At 41.8% G+C, this 11225-nt stretch overlaps 2 protein-coding genes across 2 annotated transcripts; one reads left to right on the top strand and one right to left on the bottom strand.

Moving 5' to 3' along the window:
- Positions 1 to 1965: 1965 nt before the first annotated feature.
- LOC148545036 (uncharacterized) lies at positions 1966 to 3737 on the top strand. Its single transcript, XM_088498207.1, has 3 exons — positions 1966 to 2725; positions 2799 to 3208; positions 3276 to 3737. The coding sequence occupies exons 1-3, from the start codon at positions 1966 to 1968 to the stop codon at positions 3735 to 3737; spliced, it is 1632 nt and encodes a 543-aa protein (XP_088354333.1).
- Positions 3738 to 4157: 420 nt separating this feature from the next.
- LOC148545037 (uncharacterized) lies at positions 4158 to 9284 on the bottom strand. Its single transcript, XM_088499034.1, has 2 exons — positions 7005 to 9284; positions 4158 to 6749 (listed from the first exon to the last, which is right to left on the bottom strand). The coding sequence occupies exons 1-2, from the start codon at positions 9282 to 9284 to the stop codon at positions 4158 to 4160; spliced, it is 4872 nt and encodes a 1623-aa protein (XP_088355160.1).
- Positions 9285 to 11225: the final 1941 nt, after the last annotated feature.

Below are 11225 nucleotides of genomic sequence, written 5' to 3' on the forward strand. Positions count from 1 at the left end.
CCCAAACTGGCATCCAAGCTGGTGTTTAACTCTAGAAAAGGCCTATGCATGTGTAAAGCTAAATGCTCAGCCTAAGCACAAACCAAGTGGGTCCCGGAAGTGGATTTCTGCACTCTCTGCACTTAGTTACTCAATTTCTGTAATCCTTAGTAACTAGTTTAGTATAAATACTAGTCTTTCCTATTGTTTTAGGGATCTTTGGACTTTTATCATCTTTTATCAACTTCATGCTTGGCTGGCCTCACAGCCATGCCTAGGCTATTTTCTCTTATGTATTTTCCAACGGTGGAGTTTCTACACCTCAGAGATTAGGGTGCGGAGCTCTGCTGTTCTTCATGAATTAATGCAAGTACTATCATTTCTCTTTTAATTCATGCTTACTCCTTCTCCAAGATATACTCTCGTACTTAATTTAGTTAAGTCAGAATGAAGGAGTGACCCGTGACAATCACCCACTATCTTCGTTACTCGCTTATTCAAGATCCGCGTGCCTGATAACCACAAGCGGTCTACATGATGTTCAATGTAGTCATTGGACGACAGCTGGAGTATAACCTCTTATGTCTCTGATCCACGGATTTGACTTGCCTGTCCTGACAACAGAGCATTTGAATCCGTAAGATTAGAACCTTCGTGGTAGAGGCTAGAACCAATTGGCAGCATTCTTGAGATCCGAAAAGTCTAAACCTTGTCTGTGGTATTCCGAGTAGGATCTGGGATGGGATGACTGTGACGAGCTTCAAACTCACGAATGTTGGGCGCAATGACAGTGTACAAAAGGATAGAGAGATCATATTCCGACACAAGTGAGAACCGATAGATGATTAGCCGTGCGGTAGCTGTGCCTGGTATTTTTCATCCGAGATGAGAGATCCGACAGTTGATTAGCCGTACAGAAATCGTACCTGGACCATTTTCACTGAGAGGACGGATGGTAGCCATTGACAATGGTGAACCACCAAAACGCAACAATAAGAAAGCAGAGGTTCAGAAGCAACAAAGCATCTCCAAACGCTTATCTGAAAGTCCCACCAATGAGTTACAAAAGTATTGATCTTGCCTGGGAAATAGGTCGGCTTCAACTCCTCAAGGTCAGCCGAGCTATACGCTGCAAGATTGGACGTCCACTCCTCATAGTCCGAATTCTCCTTTCTCCTTGTAGATGTGAGGGTGTGAGTAATACAAAAAGAGGTGGAGCGTACCTGCAAAGGCACTCCAATGCTTAAGTCAGTTATGGTGTTAATTCAGAGTGGATGAGAAAAGATACTTTACCTTGCTTTTATAGATATTTAATCGTCCGTTATATTCTAGATGATTATTTGACCGTTCTTGATAATTGGTTTTGTAACTGACTTTATTTATACCGTTTGAGACGTCAGTTATAATGTCATTAATTTTGCCGAGTTATAATTCATAAGGGCCAAATAATAACGGTAAAGGCGAGTTATGATGATGGTCGGTTATGATTTGTATTAATGGTGACCATATCACAGCCCCCAAGCTTAGCCTGAGGAAGATTTTAATGAAGCAGGTTGAGCTTTACTTTTTGATGAGTTATAACTCGGCTTGTGTGGGTTAGTGGATGAGCCCCCAGATCAACTTACTTCATTAAAAGATGGTTTTAGTGGTTTAAAATGTGGGTATGTGGTGAGTCGTGTCCGTTATTTCCTGATGAAAGAGAAGGAATAATGGTTGCATTTAATTTTTGCGGTTTCCCAATGTTTGGCTCACTGTTTGATGTGGCTTTGGGAGTGGGAGGTGATTATTTGGAACATTTTGTTCCTTTAATTCTTCGAATCTCTTCAGATTTTCCTGGGTGTTTTGTTGGCTGTTTGTTATATGCTTGCTTTCTTTTGAAGAATGAGTAAGAGAGGTATGAGTCTCTTTTTCTATTTCTGATCCATTTCTGTGCTTTCTCCTTTGTTTTTCCTTTTTTTGTTTCTTCTTCTACTGCTTTTCGATCTAATGGGGTTTGGGAAAGAGAAGAAGGATAGGGTGGATTGGTCGTATGATTGGGTAGGGGAAGATGTTAACTCACGGGTTTCACTTTTTTCTGATGAAGCGGCGGTGAGGGAGGTGGATGTGAATAAAATAGTGAGGGTAGGTTCCGGAGTCAAGGTGGAGTTGTTACCATGTAGTGTGGATGATAGGGTTTATCACCGAGAGTGGGGGTTTGGGTTCTTTTACATGCATAGCTGTGTGCTTGAAGAGTTGCAGGTTAGGCTTCCTTTTACGGAGTTTGAGTGTCAAGTTTTTAAGCAGCTCAACTGTGCTACCTCACAGCTTCATCCAAATGGATGGGCTTTCCTTCGATCTTTTGAGGTTTTGATGGAGTTTCTGGAGGAAGTGCCGTCTGTGGATTTGTTCTTTTCCTTATTTCAAGCTAAAGGTGTTTGGAAAGGAGGTTGGGTAAATTTCAATAGCACTCCGGGATTTGGGATTTTTAAACTGTACAAATCTTCTTTTAAAGACTTCAAGGAGATGTATTTTAAAGTTAAGAGTTCAGAAGAGGATTTTCCGTTTTTTATTGATGAAAACCTTGCTGAGAAATTTCCCCTCTTTTGGTGCTCGGAGCCACAAAATATACTCGGTCCGGAGGTTATATCGCCGAGGAATGAGTGTCTGATAGAATTTTTGGTTGAGAATGTTGATCGAAAAAATTTGATATCGATGTATGAGTTGCTGAAGTGGGAAGAGGATAAGGTTGCTGTTGTAGAGTATCTAGGTGAGTTTCTAGGGTTTATGTTATTGTTTGTGTTTCTTGTTGAAAAAATTTTAACACGATATGTTTTCTTCAGGTGGGAAGTATCCTGGCGTTTCTACTGCATCGCTAAGGATGCGGTTTAAGAATAAAAATTTGGAGAAAGAGGTGTCGTCATCTAATGCTGAGAAGGTTGTTGGTACTGGCGAGGTTTCGCAGCCTCGACAAGGGCGGAGGAAAGTTATCGCGAAGAAAAGGAAGAAGTCCGAGCTTGTGGAATTATCAGATGATTCTGATGAGAAAGAGTTTGGGGTTCCTCTTGAAGAGTTACAGGCTTTTATGGGGAATCAAAAAAGGCTGCACGAGATTTCTGAGGAAAGTGAGGCGTTTTCAGTGTGGGGAAAGGAATATCCTTACATGGCTGTTGTGGATGAGTATTGCCAATCGTCGGCCGATGTAACTCTTGCCAAGGAGGTCGGGGATGTGGCTGTTGGGCAATATATGCAGGTAACAAGTTACTGATGTTTTCCTTATTTTTCCTTTTGTTTTCTTATGAGTTTGTTTTGCCCTCCAGGTTGTTGGGTTGCGCCTTGCAAGTCTGGGTCGAAGTCAGGAATTGAAACATAAGGGAGTGGCTGCTGAGAAAGGTGAGGTATCTGTTTTGAAGGAAGAGTTGATTAAGTGTAAGAGTCTTGCTGCTGAGCTTCAAGCTCGTTTGACTGAGACCGAGAAGTTGCTGAAGGAGACTAAGGAAAGTTATGCTAAGGATGTTGAGGATTTGAAGAAGAAGGAAAGCGATCTGGTGAACGTGCAAAGTCGGTTGATTGAGGTGACTGCTCAGCTTAAGGATATGGAGGAGAAAAAGGTGGATGAGATTTTGGACTCGTTTGTTGAAGGTTTTGAAAGGGCAAGGTTGCAGGTGAAGTTTTTGGTTCCGGATGCCGATCTTTCTGGCATGGACCCTGGGAAGATAGTTCGAGATAGTCAGTTGATTGAGGATGATGGGGATGCGGAAGATGAGGCCGATAATGTTTAGGTTGTTATGAAAAGACCTTTGTGAATTTGTTTTTTGTTCTTTTAATCTGACTGTTTTTTGTAAGCGGATAATAGTATGGCTCCTGTTTTTGAGCCTTTTAAAATTGACTTGTTTGAAAATTTGGTGCTTTTTGTAAAAAGCTGTTTGCATTGTTCGGATATATTTTCGAGTTTATTGGCGTTTAATTTGATAATTGCCGTTTGGAGCTTGGACGAGTATTGGCATTTGTCCGAGCTGGATTGATAGTTTGATAAGATCGATTTGATAGAAAGGATAGGACATATGTTCGTCCCTTGTATATTCGGAATTGTTTCATACAAAGGTGCAGGTAGGCTAGCCTCGTTAAAACCTCTCCAAGCAAAACCCTTTGGGATAAAATCTTGGCAGTAGGAAAAAGAGTACAAGCATGTCCCTGTCTTTTTAACTATAAAATTTCTTTAAAGAGGATACATTCCATGTACTAGGTAAGAGGTTACCATCTAGTGTTTCTAATTTGTATGCTCCTTGGCCGAGTGCTTGGGATACTCGGTATGGACCATCCCAATTGGCTGCGAGCTTTCCATGTGTTGGTGGTTTCCGAGCAGTTTCAGTTTCGCGGAGAACTAGATCTCCTGTGATGAAGTTTCTGTTTCTCACCGCTTTGTTGTATTGTCGAGCTATGGCTTGCTGCGCTGCGCGTTGCCTCAATGTGGCTATGTCTCTTATTTCTTCAATCACGTCGAGCTCGGATTTTCGAGTCTCGTCCTGATTGTTGATGTAAGTTCGGATAGAGTTCTGGGAGATCTCCAGGGGTATCATGGCCTCTGAGCCATATACCAATCTGAATGGTGTCTCCTTTGTTGATGTTTGTGGGGTGGTGTTGTATCCCCAAAGTACTTCAGGTATTAATTCGGCCCAGAGTCCTTTGGCCTCGTCTAGTTTCTTCTTTAGTGCATGTAAGATGACTTTATTTGCGGCTTCAGCTTGGCCGTTCGTTTGGGGATGTTCCACAGAGGCGAAGTGTTGTTTTATTTTTAGATTCTGCAAAAAAGCTTGAAATTTTTGATCGGCAAACTGGCGACCATTGTCAGTTGTAATATGCTGAGGTATGCCGAAACGGCAAATAATGTGCTTCCAAACAAATGTGATTGTTTGTTGTGATGTTATTCTTGCTAAAGGTTGGGCCTCCACCCATTTGGAGAAATAATCAATTCCGACAATAAGATATTTTACCTGGCCCGGTGCCGTAGGGAACGGCCCAAGTATATCTAGACCCCATTGGTTGAATGGCCAACTGATGTCTGCGTGATGTAACTGTTTGGCAGGTATGTGTATCAGGGGTGCATGTCTTTGGCAATTGTTGCATGTCCTGATTTTCTGTTTGCTGTCGTGTGTTAAAGTCGGCCAGAAAAACCCAGCCCGGAGGACCTTTGATGCTAGGCTCCGAGCTCCTGTGTGTGTCCCGCAGATTCCCTCATGTGCCTCGGCTAAAGCTGTTTCTGCTTCGGATTTGTTGAGACATTTGAGTAGTGGCCGGGTATAACCTCGTCGATACAGTTCTCCATTTAGGATTGTGAAGAAGGATGCTTGCCGCCGAAATTTTTTACTGTTTTCGACCCCTTCTGGCACAACACCTGTTTCTAAATAGTGTATAAAGTCCGTCCTCCAATCTGTTTCCTGTGAAACACTTAATACGTTTATCAGAGTAACAGTGGGTGATGTTATTGTGAACTGGTGTAATGTGGTTAGCGTAGACTGAGTACTGCCGAGCTTAGATAAGAGATCTGCTCTCTGGTTTTGTTCTCGAGGAATATGTTCTATTTCAAATTTGATAAATTTCTTTGAAAGTTTCTTTACTAGTAGCAGGTATTTAGAAAGTAGAGGGTCTTTTACCTGGAAGAGGTCATTTACCTGCTGTACGACTAACAAAGAGTCACAATATACCTTGATCGTCGATATTTGAAGATCTGAGCAATGTCTGAGTCTGGCGAGTAGTGCTTCATACTCGGATTGGTTGTTGCTTGCTTTGAAGGCTAAGTGTATTGAGTGTTCCAATATGAATCCGTCGTTGGCTTCAAGACGAATTCCTGCACCACAGCCTTCTTGATTTGAGGAGCCGTCGACAAATAAAATCCATTGTTTTGCATGATCTTCTTTGGATGGTATGGTAAGTTCGGCAATGAAATCTGCTAGGAATTGTGACTTGATTGGTCCTCTGGATTGGTATCTGATGTCGAATTCAGACAGTTCGACTGCCCATTTAATTAGTCGTCCTGCAACTTCTGGTTTGTACAGCACTTGTCTTAGTGGGTGATCTGTTCTGACATGGATAACGTGGCTCTGGAAATAAGGTCGGAGACGTCGCGCCGAGAATATGAGTGCCAACGCGAGCTTTTCAATCCTTGGATAATTAAGTTCGGCATGCTGTAGAGTTTTGCTAACAAAGTACACTGGATGCTGAACTTTGCTTCTTTCTGTAACAAGGGCTGAGCTTATTGCCCAATCAGTTACTGATAAATATAGAAATAAATCCTCCCCTTGTAGGGGTTTTTGTAGAATCGGCGGTTGTGAAAGTGTTGTTTTTAATTTTGAAAAGGCCCTCTCACAATCGTCGTTCCACTCGAATTTACTTTTCTTTTTTATTGTTTGGAAAAAAGGAACAGAAGTTGAAGCTAAACAGGGAACAAATCTGGAAAGTGCGGCAAGGCGTCCTGTGAGGCGCTGAACTTCTTTTACTGTTTTGGGGCTGGCCATGTCTAGCACTGCTCGGCATTTGTCTGGGTTTGCCTCTATTCCCCTGCTCGTCAGCATGAAGCCTAAGAACTTACCCCCTTGGACGGCGAAGGCACATTTCTCGGGGTTGAGGCGCATGTTGTATCTGCGGATTTGGCCGAATATTTCTGTTAGGTCTGAGATGTGGTTATCTCCGGTTTTTGTCTTGGCGACCATGTCGTCGACATAAACTTCGATATTCCTGCCGATTTGTTTGGCGAACACTTTATCCATAAGACGTTGGTAAGTTGCACCTGCGTTCTTTAATCCAAATGGCATAACTTTATAGCAATAATTGTCGAAATCAGTGATGAAAGCCGTTTTATCTTGGTCGGAGGGGTGCATGAGTATTTGATTATACCCTGAATACGCGTCCATAAAACTTAAAGTAGCGTAGCCCGATGCGTTGTCTACTAAAGAGTCTATGGACGGTAGAGGGTAAGAATCCTTTGGACATGCTTTGTTTAAATCAGTGAAATCGACGCACATGCGCCACTTACCGTTTTGTTTCCTTACCATTACCACATTGGCTAGCCAGGTAGTGAATCTGATTTCTTTGATAAATTCGGCGTTGATGAGCTTTTGTGTTTCCTCCAGTGATGCTTTCCTTTTTTCTTCGCCGAGTTTTCGTTTCCTCTGTTGGATTGGTCGGACTGAGGAGTTTATTGCTAGTTTATGACTGATGACTTGTGGGTCAATGCCGGGCATGTCAGCAGGTTTCCAGGCAAAAAGCTCGGCGTTTTCTTGTAGGAAGGATGTTATGGCCTGTAACTCAGCCGTGTTGATTGATGTACCTACATATGTAAATTTGTTAGGGTCATTGTTGAAATATACTTTTTGTAAGTCGTCCGATGGTTTCGGGCGCTCGAGGAAATCAGCTCTTGGGTCGAGGTCGGCCAGTATGCCTTCCTTCTGGTTGAGGTCAACATTGTTGACTTGTTGTGTTGCACGGTTTTGGAATTTTAAACTGATGTTGTAACACTGTCGCGCCTCCTTATGGTCTCCATGGATTGTTGCGACCTGATCGCCCTGCACTGGAAACTTCACACAGAGATGAACTGTAGATACAATGGCGCCGAATTTATTCAAAAAAGGTCGGCCAAGAATAAGGTTATATGGGCTGAAACAATCCACTACTAAATATTGAATATCATTAGTTTTTGAAAAGGGTTGCTCACCCAGTGTGGTCTGTAACCACACTGATCCGAGTATTGGAACTCGTTCTCCTGAGAAGCCGACCAAGTCGCCTCCTGCGGTCTGTAGCATGTTGTCGCTGAGCTTCATCTTTTGAAATGTGGAGTAAAACAGAACGTCGGCACTGCTCCCAGGATCCAAGAGGACTTTTTTCACTAATAGGTCTCCCAGCTGGAGTGTGATTACCACAGGGTCATCCAGATTTTGTATGTTAGAGTTGAGGTCGGCCTGTGTGAAAGTGACCTCTGGTTGTGGGTTATTGATTGCTACATCTTGCTTTGGTCCTTCTACCGAGCATATTGCTCGGAACGACCTTTTTCTTGCCGAGTTTGAGTATCCCCCACTTGCGTATCCTCCTGAAATACAATTGATTATACCTCGTCGCCTTTCATATTGGTTTGAAGCTGCCTTCTCTTTTCCTCGGTTTTGTTCAGAGAGGTCGTTTGTTGTTGAACTGTGGCTGCGCTTTTGGATGTGACCACTAATGTATTTGTCTAGGTGTCCTTGTCTTGCTAGTCGTTCTAAGAGGTCTTTGGCGACCACACAATCATCAGTGTTGTGGCCGTGTTTTTGGTGGAAAGCGCAGTACTTTGATTTGTCCACATGCTTTGCATCCTGGTATGTGCCGGCCTTTCTTGGTGGCTTAATTAGTTTGGAGTTCAAGATCTCCTTGATTATGTCCTCCCTCTTGGTGTTGAACTGCGTATAAGAATCAAATCTGGGTGTTAGTTTAAAACTTTTCTTAATGGTTGAACTCTTATCTTCTTCGCGGAAGTGTGACTTGTCAGATTTCCGAGCTTGTCTGAGCTCCTCGATGTCAATTTGTCCTTTTGCTTTCTCTCGAAATTCTGCTAGGGTCTTCGGTTTTGCTATTGCGATTGTTTCCTGGAATTTCCCAGGTCGGAGGCCGCTTTTAATTGCATGTAGATGGACTTCGGGATGGAGATCTGGTATGTTGATTGCGACCTTGGTAAAGCGAGTCATATAGTCCTTTAGGCTTTCGTTCGTTCCTTGCTTGATGGTGTTCAGGTAATCGGAATCGTGCAAGTATATTGCAGATCCGGCGAAATGTTCTTCGAATAACTTCGCCAGCTGATAAAAGCGCGAAATGGAACCTGCAGGCAAAGCACACAACCAATCAAGTGCAGGACCGTCTAAATAATTCGGAAAACAACGACATAAAACTGTATCTGATGCACCATTGACGATCATTATTGATCGGAATTTCTTTATGAACTTCCTTGGGTCTCCGAGTCCATCGTAGGGCGTGAGGGTCAACGGCAGAGTGAACCTCTTCGGCAGTTCGAAATTCATTACTTCTTCTGTGAAAGGGCCTACAAGGTCCTCGGATTCTTCTTTCTCGTCTTCGTGCTGCTGCTCTTCATGTTGAGCGGTTTCTGAAACATGGGTCGGTTGGGATTGATGTTCCTCGTCCTCCGCCTGTTGGCGATGAGCATCATTGTGTTCAATCCGAGCATGATTTAGTTCGGCAATTTGAGCAGCCATTATTTGGTTCTCGTTAGCCATCCGCTGATTAGCTTGTTGTAGCTCAGCTACCATTTGCATGAGTTCGGACAGTGATGGAGGCGGTACGTCAGCCATGGATGTAGATGGAAATGATGAGACCAAAAGAAAAAATATGATTTTCTCGGCCCCACGGTGGGCGCCAATTGATCTTGCCTGGGAAATAGGTCGGCTTCAACTCCTCAAGGTCAGCCGAGCTATACGCTGCAAGATTGGACGTCCACTCCTCAGAGTCCGAATTCTCCTTTCTCCTTGTAGATGTGAGGGTGTGAGTAATACAAAAAGAAGTGGAGCGTACCTGCAAAGGCACTCCAATGCTTAAGTCAATTATGGTGTTAATTCAGAGTGGATGAGAAAAGATACTTTACCTTGCTTTTATAGATATTTAATCGTCCGTTATATTCTAGATGATTATTTGACCGTTCTTGATAATTGGTTTTGTAACCGACTTTATTCATACCGTTTGAGACGTCAGTTATAATGTCATTAATTTTGCCGAGTTATAATTCATAAGGGCCAAATAATAATGGTAAAGGCGAGTTATGATGATGGTCGGTTATGATTTGTATTAATGGTGACCATATCAAGTATCTTTATTTTAATTTACGTTTTATTTATCTTTCAATTATCAAAACTCATAACCAATTGAATCCACCTGACTAAGATTTATAGGATGACCATAGCTTGCTTCAATCCGGCAATTTCCGTGGGATCGACCCTTACTCGTGTAAGGTTTTATAACTTGGACGACCTAGTGCACTTGCTGGTTAGTTGTACCAGAGTTGTGAAAAGTGTGATCACAATTCCGTGCACCAGATAGCTACAAGCGTAAAAGACAAGATACAAATACAAGATAACAAGATATGTATAGATATATAAGAGTATAATAATCATAAGATGCTAGCCTAAGCCTGCGGAGTTTAGGCTGACTAGTCAAATACTGACATACAGAGTTTTTGAAAGAAAAATAGCTTATACCATATCTCTCTCAAAGTAAGCTGATAACTGAACATTTCCATCGACTAGGAATTTGATCTCAAAATAAGATTGGCGTTGTAAGTATAGTTCCAAGCCAACAAGTAATGCTCAAATCAGATATTCCAATTCAAAATAAAATATAATCGAGAGTCTTTCAACCTCGGGTCGTTCTCCCTAGGATGCAATTAGAAGTGTTTCTCTTTCGGTTGTGAAGAAAAGGGTGGTTTTCAAGCTAGAATTGAAAGATTAAAAGAAATTAAGCAATAAAAGAACTAAGGAATGCTCAAAATTGGGATTAATGTAATTAAACGGAAATGAGATCAAAACTAGTGAAAATACATAAAAGAAGCCTTGACTTGGGAATGAGAGTCCAAGGAATCCTATCATTGCCATAACCACAACTATGATAATTATCATGAGTCAATCTCGCCTAGTCAACCCCAACCATCGAGGAGTAACTCAAGCAAGCATAATTAACTTTAATCCATAAGTCCTAGCTAACTTACCAAACTAGTTGATAAAAAGCTAGCGTCAATGGAAACAAGAGTCAACTAACTACCCAAGAATTACCACTAAATGTCAGACATTATGACTCTAGTATCATAGGAACTCAAACCTCAAGCCAAGGTGGGAAAATCTACTCAAAACTTAAAGTTGACATTTTCACAAACACCTTGTCTGCATAAAAATAAATCATGGGAAATTGTAAAGGAAAATGGAAAGCAATAACCAACTATGCACAAAGAAAGCATGAAATAAGAGATTCATCAATCAAAACTTCAAGAACTCAAAATTGCAACTATAAACAAAGTGCTTGAACCAAAGGAAATGAAAGTAAAGACAATGTAATTAAAGAGGAATTAAGGAGTACTTACAATTAGAGATGCAAAATCCAAGAGAAAAGCTTCTATAAAATGCTACAATGGAAATGAAAATTAACCACTAAGAGAGCAAAGCTACTCTACTCCTACTCCTACTCCTATGGAAGCTTCCTAATACTAAGAAAAACTACCCTAAAACCTAATAAAAAGCTTGTGTGTT

Source organism: Arachis ipaensis, chromosome B9 (genome assembly GCF_059453495.1).
Source record: "Arachis ipaensis isolate K30076 ecotype BB chromosome B9, ASM5945349v1, whole genome shotgun sequence".
In the NCBI taxonomy this organism is placed as follows: Eukaryota; Viridiplantae; Streptophyta; class Magnoliopsida; order Fabales; family Fabaceae; genus Arachis; species Arachis ipaensis.